Source organism: Dysidea avara, chromosome 6, assembly GCF_963678975.1.
Source record: "Dysidea avara chromosome 6, odDysAvar1.4, whole genome shotgun sequence".
Classification (NCBI taxonomy): domain Eukaryota; kingdom Metazoa; phylum Porifera; class Demospongiae; order Dictyoceratida; family Dysideidae; genus Dysidea; species Dysidea avara.
This window is the reverse complement of record NC_089277.1, coordinates 40,477,723-40,502,193: the sequence shown is the minus strand read 5'-3', so window position 1 is coordinate 40,502,193 and position 24,471 is coordinate 40,477,723. Positions and strand designations below refer to the sequence as shown.

Genomic DNA, 24,471 nt, shown 5'->3' with positions numbered 1-24,471 from the left:
AAATAAGTAAGAAGGCCAAACTAGCAACCAGGACAGATGATAGCCACACCCCTAACAATAACCCTAAGTATGGAACCCCCTTGTAACCAAACCTTACCTTTCACCTATATACATTTATACATGTAAAAAGTATTTGTGCTAAGCTGGGTGATTTTTTGTGCATATAGGCAAATTAGTGTGTGTGTGAAGCTGAAAATAGATGATTTTGTGTACATAACCCTATTCTAATTAATGTCCACCACCCTAGGGTTACGTAGCACCGTCTAATTAATATTCGCCCTCACCAGATGGACATTAACTTGATCTACACATAATAGTTTGCATGATGTAAGTGACTGACTGACTGATTGATTGTGAAAAGTTTGTATTGTATGTATGTATGTATGTATGTATGTATGTATGTATGTATGTATGTATGTATGTATGTATGTATGTATGTATGTATGTATGTATGTATGTATGTATGTATGTATGTATGTATGTATGTATGTATGTATGTATGTATGTATGTATATGTGTATGCATATAAAACTGAATATGTATGTAGAAAAGTTTGAAAGGCCATAACTCGGTCATCTTTGATCCGATGACTTGAAACTACGTATCAAACAACTCAGCTCGATGAGCCGAATCAGATGATGTGTAGAAAAGTGGGTGTCGATTGTTGAGGACGTATGGAACCCCCTTGTAAAGACAGCCAAGGGCAATAAATCTGTTATGGTGATGCAAGACTTCTTAACCAAATGGCTCCTAGTTTTCCCTGCGTCTGAGAAAGCTAATTGATTCACTAGGCTCTTAGTTGATGAAGTGTTGTCAATGTATGGTGTACCCAAGTCCCTGCTCTAAGACCAAGACACTAATCTACCGGCAAATGTGGTGCAAGATGCCTGCCAACTGTTAGGCATAACAAAGCTTTGGATTGCTATCTGTCTGGAGTCTTGTGGGCTTATAGGAATACTCCACATGAAGCAACAAAGGAGAAACCATCTTATCTACTGTTTGGCACTGACTGCTGTTCCCCTACAGAAGTGGCATTTCTTCCAATGTAGCCAGTAGAACACACTGATGTCACAGAGTACAAAGAAGTTGTGCTGTCTTTGTCATGAGAAAGAGAACTGGCTGCTGCTAACATTAGGACAGCTCAGAAGAATTACAAAACTGAATATGACAAGCGTGCAGCTCATATGAGCCTTAAGGTTGGGGACCTAGTGCTGGTCCGATTCCCCAAGAGGAAAGTGGAAAAACCCATCTCGGCCATGGCATGTGCCATACAGAGTAATCCAATGCATGCTCATTCTAGGGGGGTCTGGGGAGATGCTCCCCCAGGAAATTTTTTAGAAATACAACGATCACATATGGAAGCATTTTGAAAGGGTAAGTTTAATCTGTGAATCACTTACAAACATTGATGTATGATTAATTTATTGACAGGAAACAAGAATTGATCAGTTTGTGTTATTGTATTTGTATCTTATATGTAATATGACAATAAAATTAATGTTACAATTATTGAAAGTATTATTACACTGATAATTACAGTGAGTGATACGGTCATAAACAGTCATAGCTATAGCTAATTCCGTCAGTTATGTCAAGCTCACAAATAATTCCCATCTTTGTTAAGGTTTTTTTTTAGTGATTGTGTAAACAATATCCGTTTTTCTTTTATTCTTCAATCTGGCAGCCTCGCTAAGGTTGGCTTGAGCCATTGCCCTTGCAATTGGTGCATATTCCATCAAGCTGCTGGCTGCCTCCTTGGCCTCTATAATGCCATTGCTCGCTTGTGCATATATCCTCGCATATTATATATCAGGTCAAAGCGTGAATATTGGTCGTGCCTTCAATAAAGGCTGGCCTATACTGTCGCATCAAGCAGAGATTACCATTAGACTTCACATTTTAGCCTGCATGCGGGTCACGTGCTCCCGATCACCGGATGTTGTTTCAAACCACAACCATCGTATTGTCTGAAGACTTTTATCATTTCAGACACAAACTTCTCCACCGTTTTCTTCACTACCACACGGTTCTTAGTGCCTCCGCAGCCATTATCTTCACTGAATCTCCTTTGTCTGGATAAGCAGACATTCCATGTATTATCCGGTTGTTGAACATTATTTTGAGCACTGGTAGGGATATAACACTTCTTATTGTTTTCCTGTGATTTAATATCATGGACTACTCCAACTTGTATTAGTAATTTTTATCGATGTGCTATGGTCCCTACACTAGTTGAAATTACAATTTTTTTTGTACATTTGTATATATATATGTACCACTTTCACCTCAGATCAAAGGAAAGCCAGTGCATATATATCACCAAGGGTTAATATTAACTCTTGATATCCCATATTGCACTGACTCAAAATGTTAATGAGATATACGCACTGCATATATCTCGTTAACTTGAGACATTGCATACCTAATAGGTGTGCACACTATATCCAGAAATCATCAGATTTCTTTGATGTTTTACTGTTATCCTCTTCTCTTATATAGGGAATCAAGCAAGCTGCGATTGTGGGATTGAATTCTGCCAAACAACCTGTAATTGTGGGATTCAATTTAATACATTAGCAGTTTTGTTATTTTACTTTTGTAAACGTAGCAATTAAAGTAACATAATTAACACTAGTCTCTTAAAATTGCTATATTAGCAATAATAAATCAAACTACTGTTTGATGTATTAAAATTGAACCCCACAATCAGCTTGTTTGGCAAAATTTTATCCCACAATCACAGCTTACTTGGTTCCCTATATAAGAGAAGAGTATAGCAACTAAAGATTTTGCCAATTAGGTGAGTCTACATGCTAAAGTAGAACATATTAGTTATAGCACGGGCACTCGTGCTTTGCCCGATATATACGCACTCGCCCTTGTGCGTATATATCAGGCAAAGCACTCTTGCCCATGGTATAACTATTACATGTATATATAAGTAACTAAGTATGTATATTGCTCCCATACACTTTGTGTGTAGTAAATTTAAACTGTTGAGATGACACAACAACAATAATTTATTCTTAGCTCGAACCTGCATGAGCCAGCCACCCCCTTTGATGTGGATCAGTACCTATGTATAGTCTGAAAATTTAATAAAAGGAAACAGTTGAAATGGAAACCAGAAATGGTCAAATTGTTATATACGTGTATTCTAGAGTATAACTATTTAGTGGCCACCGCTTAAAGATCACTTTTTTACAAAGACCACATTGTAATTAGGTTCTAAAGGTAGTAGTGATGTGCGATATGTGATATATTGCGATAAATTTTATATATCATGATATGATATAGAATCTTTATATCATGATATAAGCCTAGGTATAGATTTTAGCTATAATTAGAGAAAAATGTAACCAAGATGTTATTGTACACTGTACTTTTTTTGATAAAAGAGCTTGCAATGTTGTATGCTAGTAATGTACCATATTGTATTGTACTTCTAGTACATCACTGCTACAAGTGTCATCAGTATAAATACACAAGCTGAGTGAAGAGTTTGTATATTGTGATATATATCATATCGTGATATATTGTGTGCAATAATCGTGATAGGAAAATATCCTATATCGCACACCACTAAAAGGTAGTTAAGGCATATTTGATGATCTAATTGATTAGACTACTTCATGGTCCCGTGCCTGTTATAAAGACCACCTCTTTACATGGTAACATTCAAACATGTATTTTGTGACTGAAAGGGTCACTTTTTGATCCACACTTCACTCACCATCATCACTTAGTTTGTACCAGAATGTGTCAATGTTCAAAAATAGTCCATGCAAGTGAAATGAGGACTTTAATTTGGTATTTCTGCAGAAAGTATGAAGGAAGATGGCACATCAACTTGAGAGCAACGAGGAGATATTGTGAAACATATAAAGAAAAACACCCTGAACAGACACACTAATATAACTTGTAATGTTTGCTCAGAAAGGTATGTGCTATATAGTCACCATAGCTAAATATTAAATTCAAGTTGGTGTATGGAAATAATGCACCTCTATAACTAGTTGATTGCAAGGCCATTCTTGACAGTGGTAGTAAAATGTAGCTGAAAGAGATGCATGCACTTAACATACCTTGTATCTGTTTTTGGGGAATGTGATACAGACACCAAGAGTTTCTAAGAGGAGATGTCCAACACATTATAGGGTCTCTGCAAATAACATTGAGTAATTCTCTGAACAATTGACATTATTTTGCTATCATTTGAGCGTTTCTTCTAAAAAAAACTTGGTAATCTGTGTTCGCTATAGGTCACATTTCCTTAATCTACCACTGTGAACATATTAATACATCTGATGTAATCCCTTTGACTTACTGAGAATTATTTTTACAGACCCTTTGCTGTAATTCATACTATACTATGTGGAAAGTTTCATACTTTATTAAAACGTGGATTATGCTGGCTGTTCTACTATTATCATAATCCATACGCATTCACCTGAGTCCCGCCAAATATTGTAATATCAAAGAAGTGAACATGTGTTCACTCCCAATGGTTTTGTATTGGGACAAGCATGTTTTCATGTTGTAAACATGTTTGTGCGCCTGAATCGTCCATACTAAATGTATGGGATATTTTTAAAACCTCATAACTCACTTGTTCTTGCCAGTATCAAAGCGCTTTTTTGATTAACAGTTCCAGCATTTAAAGGGCTTCACAGTGCTACTAAATGTTTGGGCAGCTGGCCCATGTAACAAGAGTTATGAGCCTTATCCACAATGACATCACGAGAACAAAAATGGCCGTGATAGTTGGGGGACAGTTATACAGGCGCCAATGGAGATAAAGTTTCGATCGCTCACATTTCAGCTAGACATGGAGATATCGACCATTAACCGACAGGTATGGTTATGAAGTAACAAAAGCTATTGTAAACGTACGCTATTTAGAAAAAAATTTGAAATGCGACAAAAACTCGTTTATCGTAATATCTTATATAAAACTTGAATGTACCTGTTGTTTAGAACTCGATATCTTCTTTTCTGGCTGAAATATGAGCAATTTAAAATTTTTCTCCATAGGTGCCTGTGTAACAGTCCCCCAACTATCGTGGCCATATTTATTCTCGTGATGTCATAAAACGTCATTGTGGATAATGCTCATTAACAAGAAACAAGGGCTCAGGTGAACACGAGCAGACTATAGAAGATTGTAAATAGCCTGTATGCTCGCAATGGCACAGAGCATTTGGGAATATAGCCACAAGAACATCAGCACCAGCCCATTATTTAATTGAACAGGCTTGTTTACTGCAAGTTCTTGTCAGTGATACAATTGTGACAACATTACAAGGTTTACCAGCTGCAATATCCTTTAATTCATGATAGTGGTTGCATTTATTTGCATTGGGTATATATTTTGTACTCTTTTGTATTTTTTACTACTGTGAGTTTTATTAACAAAGAGTAGCCATTGGATACTTCATTAAATTTACAAAAAAAAATGCAAGGCATAGATAGTGTTAGTTAGTATTGTCCTTCAATTTCTGTGCAAGCTCATCAAGTGGTGTCTGGCCATTCTTGACAGATTTAATTACTTGCAAGTAACTGCTATGATCGTCACACTTTTGCATAAGCATGGCCAAGGAATAACGATCGTGAAACTTGTACATTGCACCACCCTTTGTTGCACCATTATGCCTTTCATAAATACCTTCCCTATTATAATATCCACAATACGGAGTTTCCTCTGGACTTGCCATATCAAAATCAATGATCCAACTGTTATTTTCACCAAAAACTAGATTGCAAGACCGAATATCCCCGTGAACCATACCCAAGTCGTGGATTTTTTGTAGCGTACACAATATTGGAATAAACTGATGCACACTCTTTGGATGGTGGTTTCCTTCCAAATAGTTGTAGCTCATCATCTGGAAACGGGGCTTGGAAAACTTTTCATCATAGGAAACACCTTTCACAACTAATTCTGGCAAGTACGGTTTACCATTTTCACCAATTCTGTTCAGAAGGTCTTGATTTGGCTTCAAATAATCATTCTTTCCATCAAAGAACTTGTACACTTTTGAATTATAGTGAAATACACGGCCCGAGTTTGCATAACGACTTTCATAATCGCGTGCTCCGTGTACTGAATAACTGCCGTCTTCCCACTGTTTAAAAGGCTTTGACATTGTGAGTGGACCATCACTATGAAGAGGATGGTCTAACAGATAATGTACTCCAGCATACACGGTACACAACAGTGCCTTATTCCACAGAGGTTTATTGTGCTTAGTTATGGGAATCACCCATATTCCATCATGAATTTCAACATGCACATCAAGACGGGAAAATGCTTCAGTATAAGGCAAAGCCAACTGGACATTAAATAAGTTTTGGTCAACAGAATGCTCCATTGAGGATATGGTGTAACCTATGGATTGATTTTTTGCTTCTTTAAAATTATACAACTTTGCATCTGCTACAAGCACTACTTCATCTGGTAGCAAGGCACCACTATGCTTTGTTATCACTTTGGCCACATAAAGATCTGCAGGATACATCTTATTCTCATCTGGTTTACTTCCAACCGGCCCTTGATGGGCACAAAAACCTTGCTTCGCAATTGAGAAAAGAAAACGGTCCAAAATTCGGGAAACCCAAGCAGTCAATGAAATCTCTGAACGTGTAAAAGGAGATCTCAGCGTACGATTTCCTGGTTGCTTATTGTCATCAGCAACACATACATATTCTTCAATGCTTCCAGCAGCTTCTTCCAATGATGATTTTGGTATTGAATAGGTAGAGTTATCTACTGCAACACAGATGTTCTCATCCTCACTGGCAAACACTGTTGGAGTATTTTCGAGATATTCAAAAAGTTTGTAGAGCTCCAATGCAAACCAATGACAGTATATGCTAACATCATGAGCTTTTCTATGTTGATGCTTGTTTATCGTTGATGGTGCTTGACCTTCAAGTGACGGATGTTTGTAAACAATAGGATCTGCAGTAAATAAATATTAACATACAGTAAGATGTACCACAATAATTGCATGTATGCATAACAAATGGTACAATAGTCATAATACCAAGCAGTACATTATAAAATAACTCCATACTACGAGTACAGGGTATATACAGTGGAACCTCTATAATACGGACAACCTCTATAATACGGACACCTTGGGACCAGTTATAGGTGTCCTGAATTTCCAGGTTTGTTTAAATAGTAAAATATGTAATTTTACATAATTTTTGTAACTTCGATAGTTTTGAATTTGAGTACTAAGTAGGCAGCATCTCTGGTAATACCCAGGAGCACAACCCAAAAGATCCACACAGATTGTACAATGTGAATCATGACACAATACAGGTTTATGCAATTGAATTCGTTGCCTTAACGATTGAATTCATCCCGTTTGCAATTGAATTCGTTGGTTTTGCAGTTGAATTCGTCAGTTTTGCAATAAAATTTGTCGCGTTTGCATTACAATTCATCATAAACAAAACGGCTACAAGAAACCAACCGTTCATTAAGAGATGAATTATTTATGCCATGGAGAGCTACACTTGAGACACTAGAACGTAATTGGAGTTGGTAGTACGAGCTACCTGACAAGTTAATTAGCTTGCTGATGAGTGACTACACCACACCCATCCTGAATGTCTAGTAGAGTTTGGAATTTCGCTGGATAGGCTGTAGAGGAAGAATTATTGCCTTATAAAGAGTTGTTTACTACTGTTGTACTTGAACCAAGTTCTTGTAGCAGCTGTTACACCATGTTTTCGTGCTGCTACCAGGGTTTTCAAGTCCATTGTCCTATGTATTTTGGCGCATGCGCTTAGCAGTGCGAAAAGAAATGGCAGATTCAAGTGAGATCAGGTAACTGTGTGTGCCCTATTATGATGGATGATTATAAATGTGATAAAACTATTACTCACTGTGTTGTTGTGACTCCTTTATCACCAGTGAATGGCCCTTCGGTTAGTAGGTTTTTAGCGCATGCGCAATTATAATAGGACAATGGACTTGAAAACCCCGGTACACCATATTTTCATGTTTTCTCCAGCTGCCATTCTTGGTACGACTGAATTTAACTGCAAAAGTGACTAATTCTATTGCAAAAGCGATGAATTCAATTACAAACGGGACTAATTCAATTGAAAAAGCAACTAAATCAATTGCAAAGTCGCCAAATTCAATTGCAAAAACCTGTAAGACATAGCTAGCATATATGTATATGTAATGGGATGGATAAATGGCTATGGTATTCGGGATTAATAGTGCGAGCATTGTAAACAGGAAGGAGTAAAATAGTGCGAGGCGAAGCCAAGCACTATTTCCTTCCAGTTTACAATGCGAGAACTATTAATCCTGAATACCACAGCCATCCGTCCTATATCCGACAACCATAGCAACTGTTGCTAGGCAACAGAAATTCAAAAATAACCACTGCAAAAAACCAACCACACTTAGCAACCATTACTTTGGCCTCAAAATGATGTTTACCTTACCAACCATTGCTAGGCAACCATATTATTGCTATGCATTGGAAGGTATCTATCACTATGGTAACACTAGTAGTCAAGTTGGACATTTACTTGTAATAGAAACACACCACAGTATTTTAGCCAATCAAATTAATATTACAGATCTTTGTCAAGGGACCTTGAAAAACAAGTGTAATACTAATTTGTATAGGTAATCACACACATTTGAGTACAATTAGGGAATAATTGTACGAGTAACTGTCAAAATTGAACTCGGCTTCGCCTCATACAATTTTGGCTGTTACGAGTACAATTATTCCATAATTGCACGAAAATGTGTGTGGTTGCCTATTAATCACATAGCGACCACCCTTCATGGCTTGTAGTACACACCTATCCAGTTCTATGTTGCTATTAACTTCTACCAGGTGATTACATCATCCTTCTTTGTATTACATCATTTGTTGTTGCACTTAAAAGGCTTCGTATGTCAGCGATTCTGATTGGCTACTCAAAATGTCTACATATGTTGCACTTAAAAGGCTTCTATTGTCAGCTTATTTTACTGGCTATTCATTATATCACTTTCTTGTTGCACTTAAAAGGCTTCTGTAATTCTGCTATTTTATTGGCTACTTTACAGTGCAATAACAGAAACAAGGCCATGTGATTTGGGATTAATTGCACTCCTACTATTGAGACTAATGTATGGCAAACTAAATCACTATGTGATTCTATTGGTTAATAGCTTGACGTATTTCAGTATAATATGTGACCGGATCTTGGAAAACCTACTGTTTGGACACAAACAAAATTTTTGGGAAAACTCAAATGAAAAGCTCAACAATTTTAATTAAATTAAAGTTTTTGATTTTTGCACATTTGGATTAAGAAACTATTATCCGTTGGTATTTAGTTTGCTTGATTTGGGCTTTCTTTCACTGTTTACTGAAGCGATTAAAATGTGCATAAAATTATTTTTGTAGTACGCGTTTTTTTACCCAATGTATTTCAATGCTGTTTTTCTCAAAATCAGAATTATGCAAACTAGACAGGTTTTCGCTCAGCGGGTCACATATAGCTGCTGTATCCCTGCTTTAGTATAGAGCAACATCACAAGGCTAAAAGCAGTTTTAGAACCATCACCCATTGCTATGTTATTACATCATTGACTTGCTATTACTGCTACATAGACTACAATGGCTACATTATGTACACTGTCACAATCCTTCAGTGTACATATGCCAACATATCTATCCAGGCTGGATACAAAAAAGAGTAAATAACAGTGCCTCAATCATACAAGGTTCAATCCATTCATTAGCCTATCAATGACTGGCAGCCAAAAGATTAGCTTTGTACGATGAGCCATTGCTGAATAAAACCTGTTCAGGAGGTGTAGTGGCAGAAGGCACGCCTGATTGTACAAGTTGTATAATCAATGTGGACATCATATCAGCACATTCTAATACTGCGTTTACACTATATGTCTTGGCACAGCACGGTACAGCACAGAGTGTCACGGTACAAAATAACCCACCGTTTACACTTCCCTAGTGTTGTGTACCGTAAGTCGATTTTAGATATCACTTGAAGTCACGAGACATTCATTAAATAGTCGTACATAGCAGCTGCATGAACTTTAAGCTATGGAAACTACCTTGCTAATGCTACGACGCCAGCATTGGAGTAAGTGATTTTGCTTCCTTGGATTCTTTGCGAAGCGTTTCTTATCAAAGATTGAGTCGCCAGAAGCAGCTAAAAATGAAGAGAAAGGCTCGTTATAGATGTTTATTCAGAAAGCAAGTATTGCTGGCATTTGCTTTTACTTTGGTATTGTCTACTACGTTCCGTGAGCCAAAAACACAGTGGTCATTCACAAGGTACTGCATTTCTCATTCTTTGACATATGAAATACTATAGTAGCTAATTATGCTTTAGCTATACAGCATGTAGTAGGAAATATTCCCTTTTATGAACTCTATTATCTTGAAACCAAGACCCAACAGGTCAGGCTTCATGTGGCACATTTTCTGTGACAGCCAAAACTCAATTTCAAAATCTGAAATACTTGTTCAAAATCTGAAATATTTCACCTACATTTTCTCAACCTTATTGTTCATTCACACCAAGCCAGAACATCGAATATACCAACACAATGTGTAACATTTGATCAACCTTTATGGATTAAAGCTGTGGAAATTACCAAAGCTAAGTCACTGAATGTGGTGTGCAGACTGGGAGGTTTTCATATCATGATAAGCTTTTTGGGTAGCATTGGCTTGATGATGAAGGGATCCGGATTAGAAGAAGCACTAGAAAATGTCTATGGTGCTAATGTTATGACTCATATGATGTCTGGAAAGGCTATTTTTAGGGCACTGCGAGAGAATTTTTTAGTCGAGGCAGCCTTGGTAAACAAATTGCTTCTAATTTGCTTGAAACTAGTTGCTTTGACATTTCTGCTGACTTACCTTTGGAAGAAGAAATTGAGGTTGATAATGATTTACAAAACATACTGTACATACTTGATGTTACTGAGTTACATAAGATCTGTAGTTTATACAAAGAGAGAAATACATAAGATCTGTAGTTTACACAAAGAGAGAAATACATAAGATCTGTAGTTTATACAAAGAGAGAAATACATAAGATCTGTAGTTTACACAAAGGGAGAAAAGACAAACAGTTACCTGTGGCTGCAGTATATAGATTATATAGAAATTTTGAAATTGTTTATAAGAGCTGAAAGATCAGGCACTTACACCTCATTGCTGTTGCAAACATGGTTAACCTCTTTGCTGCCACCGGTCACATTAATTATGCCAAAAGCTCGCACTAATACAGCAGCTACCAACTGATCATTCATGGTTATATCAGTACTTTATTGAGCATGGATTTCATGTTGTTTGAAGAAGTAGTTGGTACTGGGCAGGACTATGGACAGATCTGACAATTAAACAAGTAATGATGAGATCTATAAAGAGCCGTAGAGGACTTACAAAAGGAAGGAGAGTGATTGAAGCAATACATCTGCAGTGGATATATAGGAGGGATGCCATGACACACAGATTTGCAGCTCAGAACTAGTGAACAGCATGTTGAATTGGGAGCTTCTAGGAGCAGTCGTGATTGTGAGGATTTGCCTACCGCTAGCAACGATACAAGCACTGTGCACTGTTAGCACCATGTACTGTTAACACTACTAGTTAGTGTTTTGTAAAATAGCACACACTGATATAAAATTCAGGCAGTTTTACACCTGCAATTATATTGAAATAATGTAGCATTGCCTAACCTTTCAGCATATAGATTGGCCAGCTTCTTGGTTTATAATACTTGTAAATAGCAACGAGTGCACAGTGTTCAGTTATCCAGAGAATTGCTTCCCAATGCATGCACACACCATCTAACAGGCAGGTAAGAAAAACTACATGTAGTGTACAAATTTTAAAGAAGAATTCAACCTACATTGATTGCAAATGTATCATACCACTAGACCACTAAAACTAGACTACAGTTATAATTAGCTGTATGTGCCTCTAAATACAAGACAAGACACTGAGAACTCTGAGTAAGTAGTATACACAGTATTGATCGTATGGCTAATAACTTTTAGTGGTTGGAAAAGGTAGTTGAGCAAAGTTTATGTGAGTCCAGTAGTCTAGTCCAGTAATCCAGTCCAGTGAATGGATACATCCCATGCCAGACTGCTTTCAGTCAGTTAAAACAACATCTACTTAACTCCCCAATTTTAGTTTACCCAGACTTTGAAGGTGCCATACTGTCACAGAAGAAACTTGATGATAAACTCCACACAGTAGCATTTGCAAGTAGGTCTACCTCAGTGGCTGAAAAGCACTATATTATCACTGAGCGGAAACCTTGGCAGTTGTGTGGGCTGTACAGCACTTCCGAGCATATTTGTATGGGCATGATGTAACTGTCATCACCAATCACTCTGCTGTCAAGAAAGACTGGAAGAAGACAGGCCGCTGTACCTAGCCACCTACAAGTCAAACTACTACACGAATACCATGGAGGAAAAATGGCCGGTCACTTATCTGGTAATCTATTGTATGCCACAATGTGTTACAGTTGGTGGTGGGAAATATATATATGCTGATGCCATTACTTTTTGTAGGAATTGTGCTGAGTGTGCTATTGCGACAAGAGTGGGACGGGAGAAGAGGCCACCTCTCCATCCTATACCAGTAACATGGCCATTTCAAATATGGGGCATAGACATAATGGAGACCCAAGACAGCCAAGGGAAATAAATATGTTATGGTGAGGCAAGACTTTTTAGCCAAATGGCACCTAATTTTCCCTGCCCCTGAGAAAGCTAATCGAATTGCTAGGCTCTTAGTTGATGAAGTGTTGCCAATGTATGGTGTACCCGAGTCCCTGCTCTTAGACCAAGACACTAATCTACTGGCTAATGTGGTGCAAGATGTCTGCCAACTGTTAGGCATAACAAAGCTCAACACCACAGCTTACCATCCCCAGTGTATAGGGTTGGACAATATTGAATTTGTCACATGCGATTATTGCATGAGTCATTTAATGCGATTATTGCATGTGAAACTTGAAACACAAACACATAGTTTGAAAAGTCCATATGACTGCTTGTTTTCACCAATGAAGTGGGAGCCAGCAGCCCCAAAGAGGCTACCCAACAAGAAAGGGAAATGAAATTAATAGTGAACCTGAACCCAGCAACTTTAACTGTATGTATGCAAGTTCAACATTAAATGTAAATCCTATGTTGTGATCTACTTAAGCTTAAAAGAGCCACAGCCTCAAAGTGATAAGTACTAAAGTTATGTACTTTATCATACAGTAGAGTAGTACTGTATATTAGGGGATCATGAACGTTTGGGGTTTTCTGGCAAATAATCACCTAGAAACCAGCTTCACTACAGTTTGGCAGTATTGGTTAGGTATAACCAAACCCTACATAGAGCTGTACCGATATAAGTTTTTTGCATGTACCGATATCCGATATGGATACTACCAAAAGAAGCCAATAACCAATAGTCGATCCAATATTTGCACTGCAAACAAAAGTCATAGATAATATATGCAAAAGTGTACATTTACCTACTCTACAACAACATGTGTGTGGACAACAGAGGTGCCTGGATAAGAGTGGTTCCACTGTAGGATGTATAAGCTGTGACTAGCATACAAGTGGTGAGTTGTTCGCTTGTTAAGGAGGTAAAGCAATCACCATGGTACAGCAGCCCAGTCCTGTTGGAAATGATGCTTGTACAGGGCAAGTAGCCTATTTTAGGGCAAGTTGACGTAGCCTATTTTAGATTGACGTAATAGCACCGTGATGGTAGTGATTATCAACTGGATGTCAGACCAAAGTAGGATGGTCAGTTCACTAGTTCTTAGAAACCCATAGAAAGCATGGATTGCAGTTCCAGTAGCTGTGGCCAGCGTGGATATTGGCATCTGTGTCAAAGAGGTTGCTGCAGGCATTGGTACCAGTGACAATGGCTGCAGGTATCATTGACATCCGTGGTGGTGCAGCTGGTGCAGCTGCTCGGAGATGAGGCACAGCAGTCATGCCTGTTGGAAGAGTGGTTACTTGCTGCTGCTGAGGTGCGTCAGGGTAGGAGATCGTGGATGTGACAGTGGCGGACTTGACAGGGAGCATGATGGTGAGCTGGTTAACCGCACTGTTGGCCCCTGAGGTGGATGCGGGCAACAGATAAGGTTGTCATGTATCTTAGGATGGTTGGGAATTCTATCAAATTGCTTTATTTTTACAACGTTAAGATAAAGCAAGTTTCAATTGATATGATCTTCACCAGACTTGGTACGCTATGTTTAGACAAGTATAAGGAAACAATTAATTATAGTGACTGAAGTAGAGATAAAATTTGCAATAGTATGGTTACAGGTGTACGCGAGCTCCCTTGTTTCACAGCTTTTTGTTTCTATGATCCCTACTCAAAACTAATTTTTCCTTATACTTGTTTATTAACATTTTTGTAACATCATTGAACTCATTTATACTGCATCAAAGAAAAGAATGGCTCCAGTCATATTGGAAACAATATGCGCAAATCAACAGGTGCCCCAGTGACTAATTAGTACAAAGCACAGTGGCTATTTAACTTTGTTTTCGGCTTTGTTCTGTCCGTTATACACCATCACAAAGTATGTGGAGCGCCTCTACAAGCAATCAGCTCACTTCAATGTGATACGAAAATTACACCCGTTTCAACCTTGCATGATGCGCTACCTGTGAAATTGATACCTTTGAAAATAATCGGGACACAAAGGAGGGCAAAGGTAAGTCCATCATGCATGCACTGTAGCTCCTTTGGTTAGTGAAAAGGCATGTCTTGGACCCAAACGATGTCCAACAGTGAAAAAAATCAAGTCTGTAGCATTAGCCATTGTTGAGTTACGCTTGTCTAAAGGCATCAGTGAGTAAGTAAGTCAGTAGAAAATTCCGTTAAATAATTATTTTTAAAATTTCAGAGCAACTCATAGGAAGCATTTCAGGTTGTTCAGAAGGCATACTTGGTCTTGTCTATACCTAACCAATACTGCTAAGTGGCAGTAAACGATTTCTGAGGATGTGAGGAAGAGTAGCTAGCCATTGCCAATTACTCTGAATGGCTTGATGATGGTTGTGATCGTACTCTTATCCCACTGTGAGCTGCCAAAGTCCAGGTCTGTAGACGATATTCACAAGCAGTTTTCGCAATAAAGCAGCCTTATGATTCATACAAAATTTCATTGGTAGAATGGCTGGGGAAGCACGCACCTGTAGTAATTTTCGATACATTGCTACAGAAAACATTTTTACGTGATACCATAAATGGGTGTGTTCCCTAATGTGTGATGCAATCATGCAACTTTGCTATTGATATCCGGAGAAATCTTAATGGGAGCATGCTTTAAATTTTTTGTGGGTGTTTTATATCTTGGTATCAGCTATTTTTGGGTACATCAATATCAGTTATTGGAATCTACAGAGACTGAATGCATGTAAACATAATAATTTCAGCCAGTTTATCAAAATGTATCGACAAATTGAGATATTTTTGTCATATCAGATTGTCCGTTATCATGTATACTATCGCCCAGCTCTACTCATGGAGAATGATTCTTCTTGATCTTCCAGTTCACTTCTCATATCCTCAATGTATTCTGGGAATTACTCAAAAAAATTATCCAGACTACATTGTTACTGTCTTCATTCTCACTAGTAGTTTGATCCAACTGCTCTCCTGTCTCTTGAAAAGTGAAGTGAGTTGGCAATTGCTGTAGCTACTGTGGAATTTTTGATTTATAAAATCCTATTGATAATTAATTGCTGTGGACAAGGGCATACTCATGTCTGAATAGTGCAGTCATCAGGAAAATATACAGATTAATGGTGTGCGATATCAGGACTTTGATTTCGATACGATATCGATTGATAATCAGGAAAATACCGTGATTTCAACAATCAATTGTATGGGCCACCTCACGAGGCTATCAAATTATAAAACTGCACATGATGCAGTGCCCAAAATTGCCTTAAATATCATGTTCATTAGAAATCATTCTTCTACTATCTTTTGTTAATAAAATCCGTATTAGAATATTTACCTTCTCTAGTCTTTAGGCAGGCTGTTATATTTGACCCATACAACTATCTGACTGCTACTGTATGAGACTGCTAGTACATCACTGTATGACTGTTCTGATTGCTATATTAGAGTACTTTGATTGTTTGTAACTGAAATGTGGACGAGGCTAATTTTCTTACTCCTATATATTTATAATCACAAGTGTCAACATACTTTCAAAATGCCATCTTAACTCCTGAGTAGTCTCTGAACAGTAATACTAATGTAACTACTACAAAAGTAGAAAAATTGACTAGAAGAATATTTAGCAAAATAAATAAGTGAAATTTGACAAATAAAATTGGGTTCCTCTTGCTCAGGGACCAATAACTAGAGGTGTACCGATATACCGATATGTGTTGTATCAGTGGCTAATATAGACATTTTTTCCAATATCGGTTGGTGTCAATATTGTTACCATAACCAATATGATATACCAATGTAAAACTGGATTGTCTTTGCCATGGTTGGCCCACATCATACTTTCTGTTATACAGAAAACAAGGCTGGGGAAACAGTAACTTTTATACCGTACAAGAAGCCATCGAAATATGCGCAAAGTTAACATTCACTGTTACAATACTTACTAAGCATTGATCAAGCAGCTATGAGCCAGACAAACAACTTGAAACAACCAGCCATCTTTACAAGCTAATAAGGTGGCAGTATACTAGAAATTCATCTAATGGGAAGCCTCAGGAGGCGAAGCCATAATATTACCACAAGAATTTGTTTTATTACATCACACGATTATACTTATGCAATAATAATATGGCCATGCTGTGTATTAAAGCGCATGGCTTTGTTGTAACAAGAAATTCGTCGTTGTTTAGTGCATAATAGTAAAGAAGACATTCAAAGTAGTATAGGAACTTAGTTTAAGGGGATTCGTATCCTTTGCGCGAACTTTTGGCGGCAAGGGTAATTTGTGGCTTTAGTATGGTATCCTAAATGGCGAGGACACTTTTTCTGCATCAGTTTCCTCTAGTATACTAGTGAGTTAGACTTCTGTATTTGTGTTAGCTTGTGTAATGTACATGGATGTAGTGACCAGTCGTGTAAAGAAACGGCTTCTATTGCTGTAGCGAGTAAAATTCGTGAAGTTTTCACAACTTCGCGATGCCACGAAAATTACAATGTTTAATAACTCTTGCGTGATGAAAGCTATTCTCTGTTCCTGGGCACTAGCTAGTAGCCTATGCTAGCGTACAGTGTTGAGATCACAGATCTGTAGGTGCTTCCTTTGTTGGAATTTGAAACCAAGTGATTATTTTGAAGGTGCATTTTACTCGTGGTCTAAGTTGGCAAGCAAAAATGGGGTTTAGAAAACCCAGACCGGACCAGACCAGGTCAAATTCTTCAAGTAAGCCAATTCACACAATAGCTGTAACATACAATTCACGCAATAGCTATAACGTACAATTCACGCAATAGCTAGCTATAACATACACTCTTCACCTTGTAGCCACTCTGCCAAGAACACAATTAGTTAGCTATGATGGATCAGACCGCAACAGCGATCGTGCACGAAACTTCATCCACAATAAAACAACCTAACTAAGCTATTAAACTACTTCCTTCCACATTTCACTACACAATCACTACAAAGCCACAAGCCTACAAGCTACTCAACTGTTACACACACTAGTAACCGCCCGAATTTATTAGAATTGTGATATACAAAGTATCTCAAACCTTTGAATTTATTTTGATAGTGATGAATGAGTACTGGAGTATTTATAGCTACATGTCAAGCCTCAAGGTAAGCTTTATATAGAACAAAACCTTACTATTCCAGAAATCTCTATATAGCTACCCTGGGTACCAGCTTACCTTTCTTTGTTTAGCCGGTCATCCATCACCATTCCTTTCAATAAGTTCGAAGGTTTGCTGTTATCTTAGTTCCTTTCACTTTGTATATCACGATTCTAATAAATTTGGGCGGTTACTCATGTGTGTAACAGTTAAGTACAGCAGAAAGAGCTTGTAGGCTTGTAGCGATTGTGTAGTGAAATATAGTAGAAAGTAGTTCATGTTGGGCTGAATCCTGAAAAAACAGCTAAAAATTAAAAGTGGATTTTTTCTCCCAACAGAGTTAACATTTCAGCCAACCAGATGATTATTGGTAACAGCAAAGGTGTAAACAACAGACACATATGGTTTGGCTCCATTACAAGTTTTGGGAAAGGACTGTAACGGACACTGTACTTACATGGCTTCCCCAAAGGAAATGTATTGTGAAAATTGTGATTGGCAGTAAATAGTACGTCAAACATTTGAACAACAAGATTTTGAAATATTTTCAGCAGGTCAAGCAGTACTACAAATGAGCCTAATTTCAAGATCATGTGCAATTGCATCCATGAGTTATTAAATGTTTTTGAGGATTCAGCTCAACGTGAACATACTATAGTTAGTTATTTTATCATGGATAAAGTTTCGTGCACGATCGTTGTTGCAGTCTGAGCCATCGTAGCTAGCTAATTGTGTTCTTGGCAGAGTGGCTACAAGGTGAAGGGTGTATGTTACAGCTAGCTATTGCGTGAATTGTATGTTATAGCTACTGTGTGAATTGGCCTGCTTGGAGAATTTGACCTGGTCCAGTCCGGGTTTTCTCAACCCCCAGCAAAGATCCCACTTCTCTGAACTTGTAGCCACGAGTAATTGCAATATGACTTGTGTGTGTAACCTGTTAAGGTCTGTGTGCTAGAACTATATTTAGGAAAGAAAGCATATTTTCAGAATTTCAATGGCTTCCAGTGTATTAACACCTTAAGGGTGCCCACATGTATTTGAAGCCATACAACTTGTGATATTGCATTAATTGACCAGTTCATTTAATGTGAAAGTATTTTAATTGCTGTGGTATTTGCTATTGTGCAATACTGGATGCTGTGGTTAGCCATGTAAACATACAGAAACCATTGGGAAACAGACAACCACGGAACTAAATCCTTTGTTACACAGAAAGTAAAGGAGATAACCGTGTTTTGAAGACAGCATGGAAAACTACATTAATTTCTACACCTGATGTGGTTGTCTGCTGCTTCTAGGTGTAGCGATTGGTGAGTGATGAGCTGTTGAAGTTGAAAGCGCCTGGTGAAAAAGTTGTCTAGTGACGAAGCATGCAAGCAGTTGCTTGTTTCTATGTTTACATGAAATAACAACACTAAAACAAGCGTTAGGATCACCTAGATGGTGTTTCCTTGTTGGCCCGTTAACATGAACCACCGAAAACTCTACTACAAAGCTTTGCCAATCAGTTCTGAATGGTTTTCAAGTACAAACTCACTATTACCAGCCATGGAAAGCATTGTTCAGCAAAATCTTAAACTTTGTGGCTCTATAACTCACTCATCCTTTACCCTATTCACAGCAGACAATCACGAAGCAAAAGAGAAATTAACGTAGTTTCTTTCTATGTACAGAGAATTGGAACATACCGTATACTTTGTAATTAAGAGATATAACCATTGATTACCATCATTTTCCCAATGGCTTCAATACATTTTTATGGGCATCCACAGCATCCAGTTGTTACATCATACGCAATTAACATTTTTAAGGTCATTAAATGAACTGGTATGTTGTTCCTTGTACACATATGCTGCTTATATTGGAAGTACTTCTCTTGCTTGAACCAAACAGTATCTTGCTAGCCTGTACCATTTAAATCTACACGAGATTCTTTTCACAACACTTAAATCGTAACTACATAGTCCTACAATTTTTATACTAGCACGCTGGAAACTACGCTGAATGAAGTTCAGCTTATAACTCACAACTCTATGTTTAGCATTAACAGATGTCATAAATAGAACAGAAATTGATAAAAGTGTGCTCTATCAGCCAAAAGCTTGTTTTTTCATTGCCATAACCCACGAAGCCATTCACCTATGTGCAAAATCTAAAGACAGGCCTTTACAAAATTTATCATGCACACAAATTCCTGTCAACCACATATACCAACTTACTGGGTCAAGCCCTTCCACACTCTATTTGACATGCAAATTCAATTCCTACTTTAGCTAAGTACAAATTGGGTGTCTAAAGCACATGCACTCAGATTCCTTTAAAAGTTGTCATGCCCCAAAAGTTTTTTATCAAGTGTCTCTACAAAATGGCACCATGATGTGAGTGTATATCAGGCAATACTTGCAGTGCTCAGTAATGACAGAAAAATTAATCAAAAATGTATAGAGATGCTGGGTTATTAATATATACCATTGCAGCAGTTCTTGTCAGTATCCACAGATGCATGTAAAACTGGGTAACATTTCTGCAGTGTCACTACTGCTTAATCATATTACATGCCATACAGATTTAGTGCAACATCATACTTAAATTAAATGCAAGCAGAAAAAATTGAACTCCACCAGACGTTTTTGTTGAGCACTCAAGCTACATTCATTCGAGCATTTGATTTCAAGCACTCTGTAGACTAGGAAAGTCGATAGATTCAAACTTTCTAAGCTCCCTAGCTTGAAAAGTTATTTGAATCGTCAAGAAAGAGTCGACCACCACTCTCCAATGCATTTCTCAGCAGCAACAAAGGATTGCTTTGTCATGGTTGGGACTCTGAGAGCTGCCATAGTTTCCTGTAATGGGGCATGACCACCACCCATTGACATCTGGCCCCATACTGCAGCTAAATTACTCTCCCAGTACTGACCACAAGTTGGTCCACTGGCTCTGACAGATGTGGAGAAGGAGAACTTGGCATGGTAACCAACACAATGTGTGGTAAGTATTGATGCTGGTCCTTGTCTGCGCTCTTCCCTTACAGATACTATGTGCTCCTGTGGAGACTTCTGTTCACAGGGTGGGTAAGTTGCTACATGGTGAGCTACAACCTGTAAATGTTCCTGTAGCTGGTGTAGTTTAATTATTCTACTGTCATTAACCCTTTAAGGACCAGCGTCGTACATGTACGTCCAAATATAGCCTCACGCGAAAGCCCAGCGTCGTACATGTACGTCCAAGATGTTAAGTAGTAAACAAAGAGCCATATCTTCGCAGTATTAGAAGCTATGGACTTTAAACAAAGACGATTTTGTACGCCATTAGTAGGCGATTCTTTTGATATACAATGCCAATATATTACGTGAAACTACACTAGAAAGAACTAGCCTTCTAATTTTAAGTATACTATATTTACGTAACAACAAAACTAACCTTGTACAAATCCGTCCATAACTTTCGCCTAGTAGCTCATATTGAGCAACAACAAACTTCACGGCGCTCTTCAATTAAAGACGCATCTAATGATATACACGATCACGTGATGGCGCTCTTTAAAAGGGATAAAGCAATGGCTTGTAACAGATTGCATCGTGTAGAAGACAGATCGTCACCGGTGTTACAAATCGCTTTGCTAGTTGAAAATGGTAAGTTCTACACACTAATAACTTGGATATTTCTGCTTATTATTGATAGGCGAATCTGTACAACAGTTTGTATTATCCCTTCCTACTTCTTGCGGTTTTAGTGACGCTACAAACTTGCTAATTAATAGAATACGCAAATTTCATAAAACTTACGGGTTTTCAAGGTAGGCACTGCGTAAATTACTGTGGTCCTTAAAGGGTTAACTGTTGTACTGTTGCTCTCTGCTGTGCTGTTAACTGTTGTGCTATATTATTTTCTAGCAGGCACACTCCTCTTCCGATATTTGCCACAGGAAATATGTCTGTCAACTTTGTTCCTTTTGTTAGCCGTTGTTCACTACAACTATTGTTCATCATTTTAAAAAGTTCAAACACACTTTAAAAATGCAGACAAACTGTCACGTAACAACAACTGCAACACCAACACATGTAGTAGAGGCAGCTGGCTGTGTTATTAGTATCTATGCTTGGATATACCATAGATACACTTACCTCGCAAAACTCTTGACACTCCTGTACACATGCCTGTTTTAGTTCTAATTTCCATTAGTGTGGCTTGCTCCAAACCAAGCTCTCCAGATGCAAATGAACTAGTCCTTCCCTTCAACTACAATCAGGAGAAGGTTTCAGACAAATACTACATAATTCGCTCACTAAACCCTGCCAGCAGGGAAGACTTGGAATGGTGGGTGACTCTCACAACAGCTACAATGGGAGCACCAGTGCACCCACAAGACCCCTCAATAACAATACATTCAGATGCATCCAACCAGAACTGGGGACAGTTCTGAATGGTCAGTCCCACACATGGGGGCATATGGTCTCCCAAGGAAGCAACTCACCACATCAATTACCTAGAGTTGGCAGCTGCCTTCTTAGCAATCAAGGCATTCGGTAATACCTGGCAGAATATTACAGTTCTACTGCGAATGGACAACATTACAGCAGTGAGCTATGTAAACCACAAAGGGGGCACAGTGTCCAGAGCTCTGTGCCAGTTAGCAATAGAAATCTGGACTTGGTGCACAGAGAGGAATACCACCCTCCAAGCAGAACACCTTCCAGGTCAACTGAACTCGCAGGCCGACAAGGGAGTCCAGGACGGTGAAGGATTGCTGTGACTGGAAGCTGAATCAATCAGTATAGAAGCGGTAATGGGTCCACTAGAAGTAGATTTGTTTGCATCACTCCTGACAAAACAGCTTCCCCGCTTTTACAGCTGGAGACCGGATCCAGAAGCGGAGGCAACAGATGCTTTCATGCACAATTGGGCCTCCAGTCAAGGATTTGCCAATCACCCGTGGTGCCTGACATACTGTACTGTTGTCTCACCAAAGTGAGTACAGAAGCAGCGAGAGTACTACTAATAACAGCTCTGTGGAAAACCCATCCATTGTTCCCACTAGTACTGGAACTTCTGGAGGACTATCCTCCAAGGATTCCCCAACAATCATACTTGATATCAATGACAGTGGGGCAGCAATTTCTGATGCAACAGGGAGTATCCCAGTTGATCGCCTGGCCTATCTCAGGCAATCCTATGCATCACAAGGAATTTCTTCGCAAGGTTCAGACCTCATGCTTGCATCATGGAGGGACAAAACTAACTCAAATTATGGTTCCTCATTCTCTAAATGGGCTAGCCGGTTTAAGTAGAGGGGTTGAGATCCCCTTACTGGACCTATAGAGGATGCATTCTGAATAAGGTTCAAACAATTAGCTGAATATTCGGATTAATATTAGTTTGCTTTGTAGCCGAATAATAAAATTAACGATTATTCACAAGTGATCATGTGGCCACTTACTCGGAGAAAACAACAGCATTTGTGTGGCTTCAAAAAGGGTGCTAGCACCCTAACGCGGCCACTACCAATAAGTCTACAAATAACCACAAACAGCTTTGTGGCTTCGTATGAATAACTTTACTAAGAAAGAGATGCCATACCGTATAGCGCAATATTTTGGCGGGGGGAAATTTTGACAGATGCAACATTTGGAAATATTTGACAGGGAAAATATTGACGATTAGACCAAAGTCACACGCCCACGCCCCACATCTGAGCGCGAACCTTTAGTGTTTGTAAATGGCGTCGTGTTTTAGTGTTGCCGCAGTCACTAGAGGGTACCATGTGTACAAAGAAATTTGGAATGCAGAACTTGACGAAGAACTGACATGCAAGAGAGAGGTGGGAAATCGGAACGATACATTTGCTGTGGCGATGCGAAAGGACTCTGTAACAGTGGGTCATGTGCCACGTGTCATTTCACCTATTTGTTCAATATTTCTACGGCAAAGCGAAAACATAAGTGCAGAGTCACTGGAAACAGGCAATGTTCTTCTGACTTACCACAAGGAGGACTGGAATTACCGTGTATTCTTACATTTAGCATACAAGATCAAAGAGAGAGCAGCAAAACAGAAAAGTTAATCAGCGATTCACTTCGATTGATGAAAGGGAAGTTAGTAATAGAGTTACAGAGTCCAGAGAAAGATAACAACAGTACCAGCAATGCTACCAAGTGCAACACCAGCACAGGCAAAGATGGCAGTGGAGGCAGCTGTAATACTTTAACAAGCCACGGTGCCAGCAGTAGTAGCACCAACAATACTGGAAGTGGTAGCACCAACAATACTGACGGTAGTTGCACCAATCTCAGCACCAGCGGTAGTGGTAGTAGCACCACAAGCAGTTGTACAAATGAAGCTATCGTTGAAGTCATTGATTTGGAAACTGCTGATGATGAATCTCCAAAAAAGAAGAAACCACTGTGTATTGATACCCATCTCATCATCATGGGTGAAAAGCTTACAGATATAGAGATCAATCACTGTCAAAAAATGTTGAAGCTACAGTTTCCTAAATTAAATGGATTAAGGTCAACCCTGCAACAAGATAAGCCATCCAATGAGCCCACAACTAATTGGGTTCAAATTGTTCATTGTCCGTCACGTGATCATTGGATTACAGCAACAACCATTGGCTGTAACAACGGAA

General features: G+C 38.6%; 1 protein-coding gene across 2 annotated transcripts in view; it reads right to left on the bottom strand.

The window, feature by feature from the left end:
- Positions 1–5,419: 5,419 nt before the first annotated feature.
- The window catches only part of LOC136257237 (uncharacterized), a 53,564-nt gene continuing 34,512 nt past the window's right edge, over positions 5,420–24,471 (bottom strand). For both annotated transcript variants that reach the window (XM_066050314.1, XM_066050315.1), the window contains one exon: positions 5,420–6,961. In XM_066050314.1, the coding sequence (XP_065906386.1) occupies positions 5,475–6,961 (1,487 nt within the window). In that variant the 3' untranslated portion in view covers positions 5,420–5,474. The remainder of the gene's footprint in view (positions 6,962–24,471) is intronic.